The following is a 19414-nucleotide window of genomic DNA, read 5'->3' as shown; positions in this document are numbered from 1 at the left end:
TGGGATATTTTCTCTCAACTGGTGAGGGAGCTCTTTGAGCGACACAGAGTGGGAGAAGTGGCAATGTCCGTCCTCAGAACTTTGAAGACATTTCCGATAATGAGTGGACTAGGCAAAGAACTGCGGGCCTGAAGGCTTCCCCTGTCCCCGGTATTTGTTGGAAAAAGCAGTGACTGGCCAAGGGGGAGATGGAGCGAGCTCATCTTCCCCTGTGCCTGGTCCCTCCTCAAGGTGAGAGGCACACAAAGGAGAGACACTCAATTACATAAAGTTCCCAGAAGGCCTCCAAGGGTGCGAGCCTCAAACCAGGTGTTGCAGTCACCCACGGAGTGTGGAAACAGCTTAACAGTCTGGCCTCTGCAAACATGTTAGTGCGTTCATAATTTTTTAAAATAATAACATACAAAAATTCATCTGGCGCGTCTCAGCTTGCACCCTCATACACAGTCACTGCCTTATCTGACATATCGGATTTCTCAGAGTCCCAAGCCTGTTGTGTAAGCGGGGACAGGAGTGCTTGTTGGCTCTGAACACTTCCTCATTCTCCCTCTCTGGTTTCCACATTCCGTGAGAGGGAAGGACAATTCTTTTCTGCCGCCAATTGTACTGAATGGCCTGTGAGGCTGAATTGTATTTCGAATCTGCTGGTGGAGATGCTGTTAGCTGGGCAAGCCATTCCTCTATCAGAAGAAAAGAGAAGTGCTTTCATTTCCTAGCGTGTTATCTGCCTTCAGACAAAGAGGAGAATAGAGAATTTCCTCTAATGTGATTTCATCATATTCCTAAGCTAGTGCCCCGGTGTCAGGGGATACAAGTACAAAATTAAATAAATAAAGAAACAAAATCGTAAATGCAACCAACAGCAGCAGCAAAAACCCTACATGAAGAACCTATCAGAACCCAGTGCCACGGGCAATGGGACACCCCTTTCTCATCATGGAACATTTGTTTTGGCTTTTGTTTTCGTAGAGGGTGTTATACAAAATCTCATCTCAAATAATGCAGTTACATCAGAGATCAAGGTACACTGAAGGAAGAATGGATGCTGGGGATCAGCAGGTCTGCTAATTCCACCACACGCTGACTCAGGAAGCCACAGGCATCCAGGTTTCCTTGCTGACACCTGAATGTGGAACAAAGAAGCTTCATACTGCTGCCAAGAACAAATACACTGGGCAGCACTGCCCCCACCCCTTCCCAGAGGGCTGTAGTGTGCTCATCCCAGCCCGACGAGGCTCTCCAACTGTGCGATGCAGAGCAGAAGTCAAAATTATACACAGATGTCAATTTGTCAACATGGAAAGACAATCATATGATATTGAGTAATTAACAACAATAATTGCTCTAGTTGCCTTTAACGGCTTAAGCCAACACATAAGAGTGGTGCAACCAGTATTTGAACTGAGTCCATGTGACTCTAGAGCCTGGGTGCTTACCAATCACTCAGCCCTAAACACTATGCAAAGTTAGATTCTGTCCCCATCAAGTATATATTTACATGCCCATCTCTGTATAGGAAAATGTGCTTTAAAATGGTACTTTCTCTGAATGAGGGTTGTAAGAAACGTTTCTGCCTGATTCCTCATTAAACTTTCTATGTTTTCTGCAGTGAACATATGAGTAATAAATAGACAGATGAAGCAGTGGCTGTAAGAAATTCAGGTTCCCCAGTGAAAGTGACCTTTGTGATTTTTATTTCAGAGCCTCATACCATGTTTGCCTCTGAAGGGCAAAGGTGCAATGTACAGTGGGGTCTTTTGCCACATATTGACATTTGCCTTTTTACTCTGGGTCTATCAGGTGAGAAATGATCTTCTCTCAAAGAGATTTTAACAGCCTTTTTTTCTCTTTCCTTCCAGAAGTTCTGTTTCTACCACTCTACATAAGCACAGTGACTGTGGCACTAAAGAAATGCTTGGGGATGAGCAGAATTCTCAGCTGCGACTACTGACACCTACCTAACAGAAGGAGCCTTATTTATGACACACAGTGGGATCAAGAATAAGCCAGGCTTACCCTCAGGCTGTGGAAAGCTCATGAGGCTGAAAGAAACAACAGGCATGGCTCCTCCTTATGCAGATGAAGCATCCCAGAGATTTTGTCACCATGAGAACAGCCTTGTGAGCTGAAAGGCAAGTGTGACCCAGTGTTCACAGGTGTAGGATCTGCATGGAGGAAGCTTAGACCAGGGCATGGCAGGACATTAGTTCTCAGTTGTTGTATGCTGTTAGTTTTTAGCATTTGCATTATATTTTTTTTCCTGGAAAACAGCTAGAGGGAATGTACATTCCTATCTCAATGCCTCTAATAGACGTGTTCATGGGAAGGGTGTCTTGTGGCCACCCAGGCAAAGTGAGGACTGGAGCACCAATTTCATGAGATCATCTGGTAGCCAAGTAGGCCAGCATTCTTCTTACAGAGATCATGTTACTGTAGGTAACTCATATATAGAAAAGGCCTGAGGATAGAGTTAAGATACATCTGGGCATAAGCAATGGCTCCCAGCCAATTGATGCTTCAGTGGCAGAAAGGAGTATAGCCATTCTGGTTGGTGGTAGCCATAAATACGTACTCTTATTTTGGATATTGTTGTCTGTTTTCCCCACTTTGTTGGGACTGTGGAGATAACTGGAAAGAGATGGGGCTGGAGTTCCTTTCTCTGAACTATCAAGAAAATTCTGGTTCAGCTTGTTAACGCTACCCACCAATTGGATGGTTTCCCAAAGCAGGCCCCTGAGGAGTGTCAACTCTTGGTCTACAACTCTAAGAGGGAGACCTACAAGCCTTCTTGAGACCACATTTACATATCCCAAGAAGAATCTCTTATGTTCTCTTTGAAAATGCCATTCTGGCCATGTGTTTGAATGCTGACTCTTGTTGAAAGTTGTAGATCTACAGCCAACAACATTAAATGGTGTACTGACATCATTTAGTGGTTGTGTTTTCTAAAAAAACTCTTTTCGTCTTCCTGGTAACTTGGGTGATCCTCTGGAAAAGAGAGTGCATAACATTGTGATGTCCGAAGTATCTGACACTATCTGTGGGCAGGACTGTAACAAAGGGTGATGCATGTCTCTCTGGCACCTGCTAACAGCCAGACAGTGCTAACTGCCATTGGCCTCTCTCCCTGCTCTCGCACATAGCTGAATTTCCCCATGTCCACTCAGCTTATTATTATTATTTTTCTGTGTTGCTTTTCATACCCCTCCCACCCATCGATATCTGTGTCTCAGATTAATTTTCACCAGATGTGAGTGTCTGGACTTCTCCAAGATTTGTTACTTTCCCTCCATGTTCCTAACCTTCTTCAGGCCATTTGTGTGATTTTTCTGACTTCTTTAGTGTTTCCAACACCTCCCAAATTAGTGTCATCTGTGACTTCCTTCACATGCTCTTTTCTCGCCTTAACAGATCATTAATAAAGAGGTTAAGCAAGACCAGACCAGCACCACACTCTAGAGCAAATGACAAAGGGGTGGGAGAGGTCGGAGCGCTCCCTGCGCGCCAGCCTTGGCACAGGAAGGATGTAATGTAATGCAACAACACTCTGCTAGACACCTCCCATCGCTGGTCCATGTTCATTTATCACCACTATTTGTTTATGATTTCTCAGCCAGATCTCAGGTCCTGAGAATGCAGTCATATCCAAGCCAACATGCACTGCTTTGCCAGGTAATCCTTACAAGCTCCAGAAAAATCCACAAGAACTTATTTATTGCTCTCGATTCTGCTTAAAAGCTTCTACCCCAGCACCCGACCGAGTCCACCATAGTTGGGAGCAGAAAGAGGTAGACGGAGACATTATTAATTATTATCCTTTTCTCTCTTCCAATTTATCAGCTCAAAATTGTCTGTTAAATAGTCACTGGCTTTTCACATTACTCACTAGATTTTTCTTTCAGCTGAAAGGAACTCTCTGCTAGAAACATGGGCTAATCCATAGTCTCCAGCAATCAAACCTTTCTTTGCTATTCCCAGGTGTCATTAAAATCAAAGGTAACTGAAGAGGGTATGTTTTTAGGATAAACATGCTTTAAGACCTGCTAGAAAATGTGTAGCTGGCTTGTGTAGCTGTGGTTGTCATAACAGATTTCCTTTTTTTTGAATTTTCTTTCTTCTGTCTTTTCTTTTACCCCTGCAAATTAACCCATCCCATAGTTAGTAACTGCTTTCTTCAGCTGGCATATAGAGTCTGCTCTTCTGAGCTCAGCAGTAACAATAATAAATTATATTCTAATAAGAATTGAGCCCTCGTCATGTGGCAGGCATGGCTAGACATCTTACATAACCACCTCATCTCCTCCCTCTAATCCTCATACCAGCCCTGAGAGGTGTGCACAACCTTCTCCAAATGAGAAAATAGAGGGGTAGAAAGGGAAGGCCACTTACCCAAGGCCACCCAGCAAAACAGTGCAGGAGTTAGGATCCAAACCCAGGCCCATCTGAATCCAGAGACCACACTATGAGCCACTCTACCAGATTGTCATCCAGTCTCTCACAGATGAGTAGTTCTTCATCTTTTCTGAGTCATTAGCCCCTATAAATATCTGCTGAAGATCACAGATACTCTCTCTCCTTGGGGCATGCACACATACCCACATAAAGTCTGTTAACTATGTCGAGGGATTTGCAGACCCTCGGGGGTACATGGACATGAGCTTAAGAATCTGCATCCTACGAATCTTTGTACTACTCTAAATTCCTCCCGGGTGGAACTGCACTTTGCTCACTACCTCAACTCCAGTACTAAGATGAAGAATTCTTTTGAAGGAATTATTGATTGCAAGCACTTTGGGTAGTACATTCAAACTGTATCTCTGAACCATAGCTTTACAATCTTGACTAGAAGATATAAATATGCAGATACCTTCCAGAGGAAAAGAAATGCAAAAAAAAAAAAAAAAAAAAAAAAAAAAAAGGCGGTGGGGGAAATTATAGAGCAAAAACATTTCACTTTGCCCAGGAATTAATTCTGCAATTGGAAGCAGGCAGGGCCTTTGTCATGGTGGTTCTGAAACATCTCATGGCTACTTCTGGTTACTTCTCATCTTAACTCCTTAAAACAGATTATTGAAAGCCTCTTCTCAAGAACACAACAGTTGACCTTTGAACAACACAGGTTTGAACTGCAGATGCAGAGGGCCAACTGTATGCATTATTCTATGCCATTTTATATAAGAATCTTGAGCATTCTCGAATTTGGGTAGCCATAGGGGGTCCTGGGACCAATCCTCTGTAGATACCAAGGGACAACTGTAGAGTAGTTTAATTTTGGGGGGAGTCAAAAATTACACACAAATTTTCTAATGTGTGTGGCATTAGCTCTCCTAACCCCTGCATTGTCCAAGGATCCACTGGACACTCAGAAAATATATAGTCATTCATTATAAGCAACCAAAATCTCAGGAGATGCCCCTTAACTGACGGAATCCTTGATGCCTAGGGAGTTTGGGGGATTGCAAGCACCAATGGCATCTTTGCTCTCTTGACCTTGTACAACTTTTCAACCTTGTACAACTTCGGGAGCTTGATTTTTCTGTAGACCACTAGGCCCCATATGCCTTCCTAGTCTATGGCTGCTGATTTTACTTTGCAGTCTTTGATATTCAAATCCTCTCCTTTTCTTTCAGAGTCAGAGGAACCACACACCCTTGAAGTTAGACTTCAGCTATGCATTAAACTTGACAGTCTACATGTCACTGCAGTGAGAGGCCAGAGATACCTCTAACTGATGTATATACAGGCAAATGGAAAAGAGAGCAAGTCAAAAGTCCCGTCTCTTGGACATCTAGTCAAAACAGAATTCTGGATTCCTATTCAGTTCCTCACCCTCCAATAATGGCCTACCCAGGCTTTGAATCTCACTATAGAAATCTGGAGGCATTTTCGATTTAGTTCATTCTCTTACCGCCCACCCTCCTCGCCCTCCCCAAGCCAAATTCTACTGGCTTCACTTGCTAGTCTCATCTCCAACTTATCCACTTGTCTGATACCCTGAGTAAGCACCGCCAATTCTCTCACAAATGATGGAGCCCTACTTCTGCTTTTCCTGCCATGACAATTCATCTACACAGCAGCCAAGGTTGTTTCTACAATATAAATTGAATCATGTCATGTCCCTGCTTAAAATCCAGTGATTTTCTTTTTATTTTCTCATTTTTCTTAGGCTAAAACCCAAATTCTCTACCTTGGCCTGAAACACTACATGATCTGGCCCCGTTCCACTCCCTTATCCTCATTTACTGTCTTATACCTTACCCAGAATTGTGGTCTTCAAGGTCCTTCAGCCCATAAAGCTCTTCCCTGTCTCCAGCCCTCTGCACGCCTTCCTAGGACCACCTCCCAAACATATCTCCTGATTCTCCTTTCAAGGTTTAGCATAAAACTCACTTCCTTGGAGAGATGCTCACTGAACATCCTTTCAGAAATAGGTCCCTTTTGTTAATCTTGATATCTTTTTCTCCATCCAAGTGATGATCAAAATGTATAAGGTTTTCATTCATATTTTTAATTCTTTAGGGTTTACTTTCCTCAACTAGATTGTAAGATACACAGAGTGGCAACCACATCTATCTTACTCATCATTGTTTTCTCAGCATCTAACCAATAATTTAACCATTTGATGAAAAAATAGGTGAGTAAATGAAAAATGATCGAATGAATGGATAAATAAACAAAAGAAAAGTCTTAGTAGTCAATGGCACATGGAAGAGATGCATCAGATCCTCAGTCACAGGAGATACAGATTGAATTAAAATATCTACTTGGTATTCCCATACAGGAGGTATTAATGAAAACCTCCAATTTTACAGAGAAACCAAGACTTCGGCTGAGAAGACTAAGAGCTCATGGCTCCTTCCACAACTTCTTTTTCAGCCACTGGATTTCTCTTGCCCCTGGATGAGCGCAGGCCTCCTGTCTAGAGCCCGTTTGCTAAAGGAAGACAAGAAAAGCATAAACTATCCAGCCACGATAAACTGCCTGCTTTGTCATTCTTCCTGAGGGAAGGCATGCCAGGGAGTTTCACCGGCCTTTGAGCACTGCTTCTACTTGTGAAAAATCTCTTGCTGGGGCTAAGAGTGCTGTGATTCACACTTGTACTTTCTGTGACATTGTTCACGTGCTGGTAGCATAGAGCTACTATTTTTCGTTTTGAACAGGTTGTATCTATCTACAGGCATCACAGCCCTCTGCCAAAACTGGTTAATGCCCACATCTATATTTTTATGAATCAGGACTGAAAAATTTGCATGTTTTTAACTAAAGACTTATTCGTTTCTAGTGGTTTAAGAAATAAAAATGATCTTGTGCTCTATGTCTACTCAATTATGAGAGTTCACAGTAAAAGCTGGAACATTCAAATGTCAAGGCAGATATGGCAACGTGACTTGATTTGGTCCCTCACTGCCCCTCCTCACTAAATGTTCACAAACCAAAGTGCCTCTTGGGGGTCCAAGGAAAGCACCTCCATTCAATGGAAATGAACAGTTATTTGCTGACACAAATGATTACCACATCAAGTGGATTTTCCCCAAAGAAAATAATGGAGAATTAAGTAGCTGTTTTTCTTGTATTTTGCAAAGCAAGATAAAAAATGCAGTAAGGGCTCCAGGAGGACATTTTCACAATCAAAAGGGGTTGGGGGCGGGGGGCGCGGGGAGGGGGCGAGGAGGAGGACATTGTTGCAGGGATGCCCATGAGGGCAACAACATGCTAGAAATGTGATCCCATGAACTCTCACAAGAAAACCATGACAATAAGGCAGGCCAAAGGTAAATTCTATCCTTAAGGTGAACACACAATGCAATATACATATGATGCATTATTGAGTTGTACATTTGAAACTTATATAATTTTATTAACCAATGTCACCCTGGTAAACGTAATAAAAAAATAAAAATGCTCAATATCACTAGCTATTAAAAAAAGAAAAGAATGTAGGAGTGGAGATAAGCCAGTAGGGAGGGGAATAGAGAGAAGCTGGATGGAGGCAGAGTATAGGGATACACTGTGAATCTAAGCAGTGCCAACTATGTAATTTGCAAGGGCCAATGCAAAATAAAATTGTGGGCCTCCTTTTCCAAAAATTATTAAGAATTCCATGACAATGACAGCAGAGCATTAAATGAAGATTGGAGCCCGTCTATACTCGAGGTTCTATGGACTACAAAGGTCACATGCTAGTAATGCTGGGCTGGGTGGGGTGTGAGGGCTGGAGATTGGAGGCTAGCTCTAAGGGTTGTCAAAACTCTTTAGCAAGCAAACTTTTCCCAGTCCACTCTGCTTTCAGAATACAACATCTTTGAACGATCACAGTGAGGCAAATAAATCTTGCCTGGGCTAGTATCTAGAAGTGGCAAAAAAGGGAGGAGCTGTTAGGGTTGTTACATTAATTCTAATTCGTTGTCATTTTTGGAGCAACTTTTCCTAAATTATGATTCATTTCAGAACAAAAACACAAAACTCAAGCCAAGGCCTTCTGATGCTGTTATTAGCATATTACCGATGCTTAGTAAAATAACTTCTTGTAATGTTTCTTTTATAAGGGCAATAAATCAAAATATTCCAAACAGTTAATTTTTAATGTGCCACTATTATCCATCCTTAGGTATAAACTTAATGTCTCCTTAGGCCCCACAGACTGTAATGCGTCTCGAAACATGCAACGGCTGTCCAACAATACAATGTTCCCCAGTATCTCATTATTTTTAAGTCCCCAAGTTACAGTTTTAAAAGCCTGAAGATATCTGAGCAAACACGTTTAAAGGAGTCATAAAGAAAGATAAGTAGTTTTCCTCTGAAGCCTATAAAATTTATTACAACATATTAAAGAAGGATTATATATTGACTAATTTTCAGAAGCCATTTGTTTTCTGAGGTACATGGTGCTTGGGGAAATTCATGAAGGAATAAAGGGGGTAGGGATTTAATACCATTGTCTCCACTTGCCTTGAGCAAAGTAAGGTTTTCTATGGGCTTTCCCACCCATTCCCACCCTGAGTATGACAACAAGGTTCCCATCTCAGGAGATGGCAGGGTGAACGTCATGAATCTTGTGAAAGAGCAATAAAAATTTTATTATTCAGGAGAAGACACAAACACAGCCAGTGCCCTAACATTTATGATGGCAGAAGAAGTAGTTCATAGAAAAGCCCCAAGTGGAGCCCACACTTCTCAAGACAACCCCCAAACTCTTAGAACTTTCCACGCATGTTGTGGGTAGGTTTCACACATTTGCTTTTTAACATTATAAAACCTTTTCTTCTCATTTAGTGTTGTTTGAGGTCAATTTATACTTTTATTAGTTTTTCTATGTGAGGAAATGTGATATTTCTCTTAAAGTCTTCCCTATACAAGGAGAGAGTCTCTCAGAGAGAACCTTAAGAATTTCTCCGGTTTCCCCATCTCTTCTTACTGACAAGTTTCCCTTTGGAGGCACCTTGCATCTGAGTTAACTCCAGTGCTGTTTTGCCTATACCAAGGAAAGGGGGGAGAGAGGAGATGCTCTCTCTGACTGACCAGGAAGCAGGTTCTAATGGCAGCAAATGGATCCAGGAAATGTTATATCTTTACTACATAGAAAGATACTGTATCTGAAAATCAAGCCCCTGTGCCTTCCTGGCAGTACCAGAGAAAGCAATCTGATTCATTTTGTAAGTAGGACCTATAACAGGTTCAACCAAGCAATGAAACACACTAATGAAACTGTCACTGATTGGCAAAACACACTAGTTACTGTTTTAACATTCCCCCAAAGCATGACTGCCATGAAATATGAAGGCGAGACTTGAAGAAGGGCACACTTGTTAAGTTATCCCAAAGAACTGCCTCTCTAATCACAGACCTGGTGATTCTCCAGCACTGTGAAATTTCAAGTTTATCCCAGAAAAGGAGCTGCACACTGTTTGTTTGTTTGTTTGTTTGTTTGTTTTTTGACCATAAAAACATCACCATGGCACGCACTCTACACCCCATTCCTTGTTCTGAACAAAATGACATGTGCAGTGTCATCAAGTTCAACAGCATATTCCATGTAATCATAGGTATTTTCAACTCCAGAGAGTTTGTGACTTGGTGTTAAACAGCCTGCAGTATCCTGGAGAGACATATTTCTCAGTAGCAAAAGTTGCTCGAGTTCAATGTTCCATTTATAACTATGGCAATTACATGGACCACTATTCCATTATAAGGCAGACAGGACAGAAATAAAGAGTGGGTTCTTAATAGCTAAAATTCAACCTTTAAAAGAGTGGAACCCTCTGAAAAATGCAATACATGAAATTTTTTTTTTTTTTTATAATGCAAAGCTCCATAGAAGCACTACTATAAAAAAGCGACAGATATAATGCCACTAATGAGACCTGCCAATATTAATATTTCTATTCTAATTCATTCAAAGAGGTACAGTTACCCAGTCACCATTACTATGCCTTGATCCTTGTGTATTCTTCAGAACTGCCACAGAAGAGACAGTACAAGCCATTAAATGGGCTTCTTAGAGATGATAGTTTCAATTCCATGAAGATATATACTTTTATTTTCCTTATTCCTTGCCAAACATTTGACACAACCAGAAGGATGTGAGAATCACACCACACTGGCATATCTGGCAAAAGCAAGCAGTGGGCTGAAAACCACAGCTGGAGAATTGTGACAATTTCTGAGTCCACAATCATGCCTTTAAAAGTGTGTATAAATACTAGCAAGGGCATAGTTTACATCTTAAATAACACAGAAACATTTGAATTGTGCTCAACCCAGCCCCAACAAGGCAGAGCAATAATGTGGTTTCAGGGTGGCTGGTGGGGATAGGAAAGGGGCTCTTGGGAATGGTCACAGAACGCAGAAGCAAACACAGGACAAAGCCACAAACATCAGCGAACACGATTGATCACACACACAGTACAACACTAGAATGCAATCTTTTAAAGAAAAATGATATAAAAGATGGTTTCTCACCCCTCAAAACAAAACTGGAACTTTGGTTTACAGGCCCGGCTATGCCCATATGCCCTCCTCGTCATCCTGCGGCCGGCCGGGGGTAGGGAGGTACACAGAGAGGAGGGGAGCACCGGAATGAAAGAAGAGAAGATTAGTTACACCGCGATGTACTGGAAAAGCACACTGATCTTCACTTTGTTTTTAAATCTTAAAGTGCAAGAAAAAAATCCATAGTAATTTAAGTTCCACATCACTGACTTATCAAATACATAACTGAATTTTGTATCTATGGCAATCCCCACACAAAAACATTCCACCCACCCAGCTCTGACTCTGTGTCAAGATTGGATTAGAAGATTAAAATTAGTCTGCATTAGCAGATGATTATTTTTTTGGAAAGCATGCAATCTGAATTGCAAATGCCTAAGGAGTAGATTAAACCTTTTAAGTAAGCAGAGAAGTAATTATAGTAATCAAATACCCTTAATTTCTCTTAAGCTTAAAGTATCAATAAAGGCTGAAGAATACTTAAAAAAAAAAAAAAAGATCTACTTGGGTGGAATAAACATTTGTAGCATGCAATAATTCACATTGGTTATTTCATAATGGCTCAAACATTCTGTGATCTCTGATTTGTCAGGTTCTATTTTGCTCTCAGCATAAAAGAGGATGTGCATGCCATGGAATGGTTATACATTTGCATGGAATGATTATACATCTGCAATCAAATAAGTTTCAAAGTAACGAAAGTAAACTTTCAATTCAGTAGAATGCTTGTAGAAAGGAAATTTTGTTTAACTTAAAACTGTGTTCGACTGTGGATAAACTGAAACTGATTTGGTCTGAATTCTTGTTGTTGAAACGTTTCCAGAATGGCTCTGGCCACATTCCCTACTTAGTGAAGTGGCAGATAGGCAGGGAGACTGAACCTTTGAAGACAGACGTATATCCACCATCACAAGGTTCTATTCTGAACAAGAATTCTCACTGTTGACTGGCAAAGATGGAAGCAAAGTTCAGAAGACTGAGTGGTTCATATCCTCGTCTCATACACAATTTGAGAGCTGTGTCTTTTAAAACTCCTACGAAACCGGATTTTGCCATGATTTCCTTGCTTTAAAAACTGAGACTAGGGAAAAAAAATAACTTGAAGCATTTTCTCACTATTTGGATCCTTGTTGCTTAAGTTGTTGCATTATTAGGTTGAATAATACAAAAATGCCAATACTTGACCATTTTTGATCTAGAAAAACAGCAATTTCAAACAGTTCAATCTAATTTTGCCAACGGGCAAAGGTAATTTTCATCTACTCAAAGATTTAGATCTGTAGTCTTGAACTAAATTTTCACATAATTTGTTTCTTTTGAATTTCTTTGTATTTTATTTTACGCATTTAAAAATATTATTCTGAGAAGGGGTTCAGAGAGTTCACTAGACTGCCAAAGTGGTCTATGGACCACAAAGGTTTAACAATCTCCAACCGATATGAGTCGATCAGATCTGCACACAGTCTGAATTGGACAGCTCTCTGTGAATTTTCACTTGACAGTTTACATAGGAATATTCTAGTGGGGAAAAAAAAAAGGTACAACTGATCATATTAGCTGGTCTTTTCATGTAAAATTTACCTGTGTGTATTTATCACAGCATGGTCTAGTAATTGCTCCTGGCAATAAACTTCTCTTTTCCCTACATAACTGGAGAAATATATATTTTCTCATTCATTAAACTTTCTCTCAGTTCCTGCAGAAAAGAAAAGTAGATTTCCTTTTTTATGCTAATAAAGAAGGACATCGCAAATGGGTTTCAAGGGGTCTACAACCCCTTGAAGTCCAATGCAGAATGTTGTGGGTATGTGTGCAAGTATATTTCTCTGGATGGAGGCCCTAGCTTTCATCATAATGTTCTTGACCCCCCGAGTCACTGATAGGAAAACTCTAGTCACAGAGAGATGCTATGATTTGCCAGTCACAAAACAAAAGGCTTTCCCTAAAATGTAACTGACAGCCCCTGCTGCCCACTTCTAAATGGCTGTAAAATCACTTTCCAAGGAGACCGTTTATTTCATTTTGCATTTAAAACCCAATAACACATATACATTCAGTTTGTTTCAAATCTATTCATACAAGGTTTTAAACTTTAAAAAAGAAGGAAAGAAAGAAAAAAGCCATTGCCACAAAAATCTACCACTATTTTCTTAACAGTAAAATGTGGTCTAATGCAAATCACTTTTAGCAAATTAAATATATTAAAAAGTGGTAATTAATTATGATTGAAACGGACAGGAATTGTAGCTTGAAAATATACACTGCCAATATCACTACTGTGCCTCATCCACCATAGGAATAAAAAGGAGCTCCCAGATGTCGAGGGTTATTAAAAACCAGATGTTGAGATCGACGTCTTGTATGCTGGTGAATAAAGTAAAGAAATATGACAGTCCAATATAAACTTTGCTAACATTTAACATGGCAGAAATGTGGATAAATTCCTCTAGTGAACTCAGAATATTATGCATTTTTAAAAAATGTTTTAGTTTCTACAATTTAAAGTTTTAAAAAGAAAATAGAAAGGGAAGTGGTGACTATTTCTGGTCTCTAATCTTCAAAGCTTAAACATGAATTGACCCTAATCACCAAGTGATCTGGGTCAGAGTGAGTGTCTGCTTGGGGAATAAAAAACAAAAACGCAGGAGCTAATCAGAGAGGGAGCTCCAAGTACTTCCAAACGTTCGCAGCTGTTCTACTACTGCGCTGTCTGAATCTCTGCATGAAAGTATTAATTTATTCAGCAACCTTACCAAACAGAAATGTAAATTTGGGGACCAAAAAATAAGAAACAGGTATCACTTGATCCCTAACTTCACGCTAAGTTATTTAAAACTACTTAGAGCTTTAAAATGTATCCCTCAGTCCTGAAAGAGCTTCTGTTCTCTCTTCCTATTTCTGTTTCCAAAGCAACTTTGCAGTGTCTGCTCTGGATGCTGCTTATTGTTTGCTCCTCTGTGTGTCCTTCGTGACTGATGGCTATGCCAGGAGTTGCCAAAATATCTGGATGGGAATAAAGCCTCTAGTCCATCAGTCATCCAAGTGCCTTTGTCCAAAACATCTGGGGATGGGAACATCCAAGGTGAGCTGAAGCTCAGAGCACAATGACCACAAAACATAGCAAATTTTAAAGAGAGGGAAAGCTTAACTATCAAATAACCTCAGGATGTATCTATGGCTCCACAGACGATATGAAGCCTTGATGGCAATTCTGCAGTTCCAGATGCTGTGTCCTACTGGGATTCTCTAAATACTGAGATAAAACAAAATTCCTCACCAGATGGGCCACTAACCGGCAAAGGTCTGAGTCACTGTTGACAAGACAAGAGGCTCGCTATTGTGTGTGTGTGTGGGGGGGGGGGGGGGGCGGGGGGCATTTATTAACTCCGGCAAATAAGCTCTGGGAAGAATTCTATAATCTGATATGATAAATGGCCTAGTGTAAACCTTTAATTGGTCTCTATTTTGAAGTATTAGGTACAGCTAGTAGGCAAGCCCCAGCCCATCACTGGACTTTTTAAAACAAAACAAAACAACAACAACAACAACAAAACACCTGCAATTCTCTTTAAGTTTATAGCCAGCTTTTTTATTAAAATCAGAGAACACGAGAACCTTACTGTCACACCTATCCTAGCTGGAAATGAGAGTTAAATTATGGAAGTATAACCTTCACATCAGCCCGCCTCTGTGAGAAATCACTTTTTCTGCCAGGAAGTCCATCCTTGCTTCCTTGTGGGAAGAGATGTAAGGAGACTGTCCTGGTTATAAAAGGGTCTGGTATGGACAGTCATCAGATCCACCCCTGCCCTTATTTTAGTTCATGGCTTCTCTGACACTTGCTGAAAACTTCAAGCCCCGGAACTCAGCAAACTTAGGCTACACAAGTCACCAAAGCAGGAACACGGTGTGAGATTTACAACGTGCCCTGCACCCGGGCTGGATCAAAGCAACCAGTCTTGACATATTCACCTGAAGGCTTGGCCAGAGCTGGGAAAGACAAAAGCATGTGTAAAGGAAAACAATGGGTGTGAGCCTGGAAAACAGGGATCCTGAGCCTTGACAAGGCACTAGTAAGTTTCTCTCAGCGTTAAGTCTAAACCTTTGGTGCGAAGGCCTCTCATTGGTGTCTTTCACTTCTCCTGCCTCCTGGAATGTATACAGCCCTTCGATAGATCTTTGTTCAGATGATGAGGTCAGGAATGGCTGTAAAACTCTTACATGACTTGTATTTGTTACAGGCTGTGGGGCCCGTATTCAGATGAGTTTCTCCAAAGAATAGGAAAATTCTATCCAGTTTCAGATACACGGTTGGTGCTCTGTTTAAGTGTAAATATTAGTTTATTTCTGATCTGGACTAGAAATCAGCCAGCAAGTATTAGCACCTGCTCCAAGTTAGAGAGTGTAACATCTTCCTTGTTTCTTCACTGCGTTCTCACCACAGCCTATGACGCAGGTGTCGTCAGGCTCTTTGTGCAGATGTGGAAAGTAAAGCTCAGAGAGAAAGTTCAGGTAATTCACTGAAGGACACCCGGGCCAGGAGTTTGAAGCCAGGATCAAATTCCAGTCTATGTGACCACAAAGGTATAACTTTCCAACATGTGAGCTGTGAAGCTATAGAAAGAAGAGCTCATTTTGACCTGTTGGTTCTGTTTATCTCAGCTCTGAAGTACTTTGGACTCCGCACTGCCTCTTTCCAACTGCCTCTTTCCAAGCTGTTGAAGATCCCAGTTGGAGTTGGGTGGTACAATTTAGGTTGGGTCTCCCCAACTCTTGGAAGAGAGAGAAGCTCACATGCAACAGCATGTGTCCCTTATGTGTGCATGTCATCAGCATCCAAATAAATTTCAAAGTCTCTGAGGAAAAAGGCAGCACCTTCAGTCCCTTCGCACTGTTTCCCAATGTCTCAGATCTGGAAACTTAAATATTTCCAAATGTGTGAGTCTATGAGGCTTGGTTCTTGTTTTCTGAACGACTCGACTCCTCTGAGAGGGAATGCTGCCTGGGTTCCAGAGTTCTTTAAGGTTGCCAAGATTGTGTTTACTTGTTTCTCCGGAGAATGGCTCCTTCCCCCTTGTCACTACACCAGTACCTCTCTGGCTTATTCTTCTAATCCCAGTTGGTGAAAGCCGAATGTCACACTGGCTGAGGGGAAACATGATGAGAGACTTCCATATTTTATAAGACACACTGGGGTGTTTTTCAAGGTAGAGGCAGAGAGTAAGCCTGTGCAGCCTGGGTTGGTTATTCTCAGCACATTTGCCACACAAGGATACCCCGAGGACTCAGCCATCTGAGTCTTCTTTGTCAAGCCACTCAAAACACTATAAAGGCTTGGGGAGCTTTCCTCTTCACTTCTAATGCAGCATCTTTAGGTGCTTTCTCAGTTTTTGGACCATCATGATAGGGCATGTTGCAGAAACTAGTTTTCCATTTCCTCTAAGCAAAAATAATTTTGACAAACCAGTATTTGGTGCACAGCGCCAGCTCTCTCAGCTGAAAGATATAAGATACTCAGTTGAAGATGGAAATGTTGGAGGGCCCTACACTGGCCAACAGTATTGTTTTGGAGCCCAAAGTCAACATCTGCTAAAAACTGAGCCATTGCCAGATAGCTATAAAAAAAAGGGGTCGAGGTGGAGACAGGCTTTATTTTCACTCCCTCATCCATCAGTCATTAACGCTTGGCTTTGTTAACACAGTGAAAATCGTGTTTTTAACATAGCTCTGGTTCTGCCATTTCTTGGCTAGTGGTCAACTAAATCCTCTAGCCTCTTGACTCTTCATGCCGTCAGTTGCCTCAAAAAGAAAATGGGATAATATCCTGACCCTGACACTTCGTAAGGTTGTCACGTGAATTAAATTGGAGAATTTAAATTAAACCATTTTGTAGATGGTACGAGCGTATACAAACATAACTAGAAATATCACACCTGTTGGTAGCATTTGATAGATTGTTACCTATTTTACACCAAATTATTTGATTTTGCACTAAGGCAAAGACAAAAGGGTGCATGCGAAAAGGACCTGATAGTGTACAAAACCATCTTTAGACATTTGAGCATCTCTGGGCTGTTGGAATCTAGAGTTTATTCAGATCATTACTATTTAGATGCTGAAACAATTTCAGAACACTATCGATCTGCAAGTAAAGTAGCTTTTAGAACTCATGTGTGTGCTGTGTACATTTAAAGGATCTTTCCAATCCCCTTTCTTCCGCCGTTCCATTATCTCAGAGTGTGGCGAGTGCCTGGAGTGTGCAAGCCAAACGTGATCTTTGTTACATCGGTTTAAGAAAAAAAGAGAGGCAATATGGTATTTAGCAAGAGAAAACGGACTTCTCTGCTTCGAGACATTTCAAGGTTGGCCACGTCCTTTCAATGGGGGAGCCAAATGTACTGCCTCATAGACAAATGTGACTGGATTAAAGCAGCAAGTTGAAAAGGAATCACCCCTTGGACGTTGCCAAGAAAGGTTACCTCTACAAGCTGGGGAGTGCAGGCTATGTCTGAAAACACGTTGACTCAAAAGATACTGCAACAAATCTCTTCATGAAACTCTAGTACTGCAGACAAGGTTTAAAACAAAGAGTAATCGGTAAAGCGGAGGGGAGAGTGGTGAGGAGGAGGGGATAAAGTTCTCCAAAATAGAGTAAGACTGGAATTTTCAATAGGCTGAAATCTCCTGCAAGGAAAAATCCTTTTCTAACAAGAGGATCCTGATGCATTAACTGGCTCTGCCTTTTTCCTGTACGTGAAGACCCTATCTGGCAGTGTTTATCAAATCATGCCCTCGTGTGCTTACATGTAAGGAATTAACATCATACCCAGATTAAAGAACTTTGGCAATAGCAATAACCTGCTCGTCTGCAAAGCCAGCTTCCCAAAGACTGTGTGTCACCCCTGCCTCCCGTCCTCTTCTGTGGCTTGTAATGGTTGGGTGAGCATGTAACTGCTCGTAGAGAAAGGAGCAGTTAAATACCTCCCATAACAACAGTTAGACATCTGTTCTCCTTTCCTTCTTTACCTGTGGCCTCACAGAGAGCCGTGATAGGGTCATTCCAGAATTCTTACTCTTAAACACAAGCAAACAAATAAACTGCAACCTTTCTTTCCCAATGGTGAAAAATCACATATACCTTCTGGCTCATGTTTTAGTAGCTTTGGGGGATTTTTAGTAATCTTTGAAGGATAAAGAAAGTGATATCCGAGTTATCTATTTCAAGTACTTAAAAAAATTGTTGAGTTTTAAGCACTATATCTTCCAACATACTTATGATAAAAGGAGTATCAGAAAAGAAAGAAGTAATCGCAAGAAAAAAAAAAGCAAAACAACTCATAACATTGTGTGGTGATGGATGTTAACTAAACTTATTCTGCTAATCATTTCACAATATATACATACACCGAACCACTACGTTGCATATCTAAAACCAATACATTGTTAAATGTCAATTATACCTCAATTTTTAAAAGTTAATTAATTAAAATGGAAATTAATTAAAAAGGAAAAAAAAAGAGGCAAAGTGGTTCACAAGATTTATTTCAAAATGCGTTCTAAAATTTCTTTGGCCCTGATTCTGGCATGACTGGCCCAAGACTGGGAACAGTTGAAATTTCTGAATCCTTCTCCCATCCAATAAACATTAGCCCAACAAGAGGCTTTTTCATAGGTTTTTGAATTGGATGGCTTCATCCTTACATAAAGCCAAAACTCAAGGCTTCTTTCAAGAAGTGGGCCATGAAATTAGATTTGCAATGCAAAAACTCTGTTTATCTCTTACTCTGGCAAACTTCAGCCATACTAGGTTGGATGGGAATCTGATATTAAAAGCCTAACACATGTAATTTTTCTCATTAGGTTACTGTCATGAAGAACTAAAAATTTGTTTTTTCACTTGTCCTGTAACTATACTTTTGTAATAAGCCCTGATACGTGATAAGTTTTCTTTTATATAGGAAACGTGAAAATGTTTTTACACACATGCATACATATGTATATGTAATGTATATTCAAACATGCACTCTGGGGAAGTTGGGGAGAGAAATTTCTAGTTAAACATGATCTTGAGAAATTCTTCCATATGTGGAAAAGTCCTCAGTTCATCTGACATATAGCGATACATACATATATACACTCAGGACACTATGTATACATTTATCCCACATTCATTTAACCTCAAAACATAAAATAAATTCTTTTTTCCTCCCTAAGCAAAAGCTAGGAATAACAACTCTATATACAGAATCCATCTTCTGGGGGCAACAGAGCAAGTTAAACCCCTCATCTGTTTGTTAGAATTCAAAGCGCTGCACTTTGGCTAATCTGTTGGTGAAAGTGCAAGGAAAGCAGGGCATCAATCACAGACCCCTGTCCGGCATTTCACAGAGAAGGGCGGAGGGTAAGAGGAGAATTCAAGGACCTC

General features: G+C 40.7%; 1 protein-coding gene across 15 annotated transcripts in view; it reads right to left on the bottom strand.

The window, feature by feature from the left end:
- ERC2 (ELKS/RAB6-interacting/CAST family member 2) overlaps positions 1 to 19414 on the bottom strand; it is a 941255-nt gene that overhangs the window by 158894 nt on the left and 762947 nt on the right. For 2 of the 15 annotated variants that reach the window (XM_011371817.2, XM_023537625.1), the window contains exon 17: positions 10960 to 11025. The exons of 9 other annotated variants lie outside the window; for them this stretch is intronic. In XM_011371817.2, coding sequence (XP_011370119.1) covers positions 10999 to 11025 — 27 coding nt within the window. In that variant the 3' untranslated portion in view covers positions 10960 to 10998. Of the gene's footprint in view, positions 1 to 1786; positions 1794 to 10959; positions 11026 to 14578; positions 16135 to 16391; positions 16486 to 16604; positions 16789 to 19414 lie in introns of those variants that run through there. 4 more of the 15 variants (XM_023537624.1, XM_023537627.1, XM_023537620.1 and 1 more) reach the window with 4 other exon arrangements.

This window comes from Pteropus vampyrus, unplaced genomic scaffold, assembly GCF_000151845.1.
Source record: "Pteropus vampyrus isolate Shadow unplaced genomic scaffold, Pvam_2.0 Scaffold195, whole genome shotgun sequence".
Lineage (NCBI taxonomy): Eukaryota > Metazoa > Chordata > Mammalia > Chiroptera > Pteropodidae > Pteropus > Pteropus vampyrus.
This window is presented reverse-complemented; position numbering and strand designations above follow the sequence as displayed.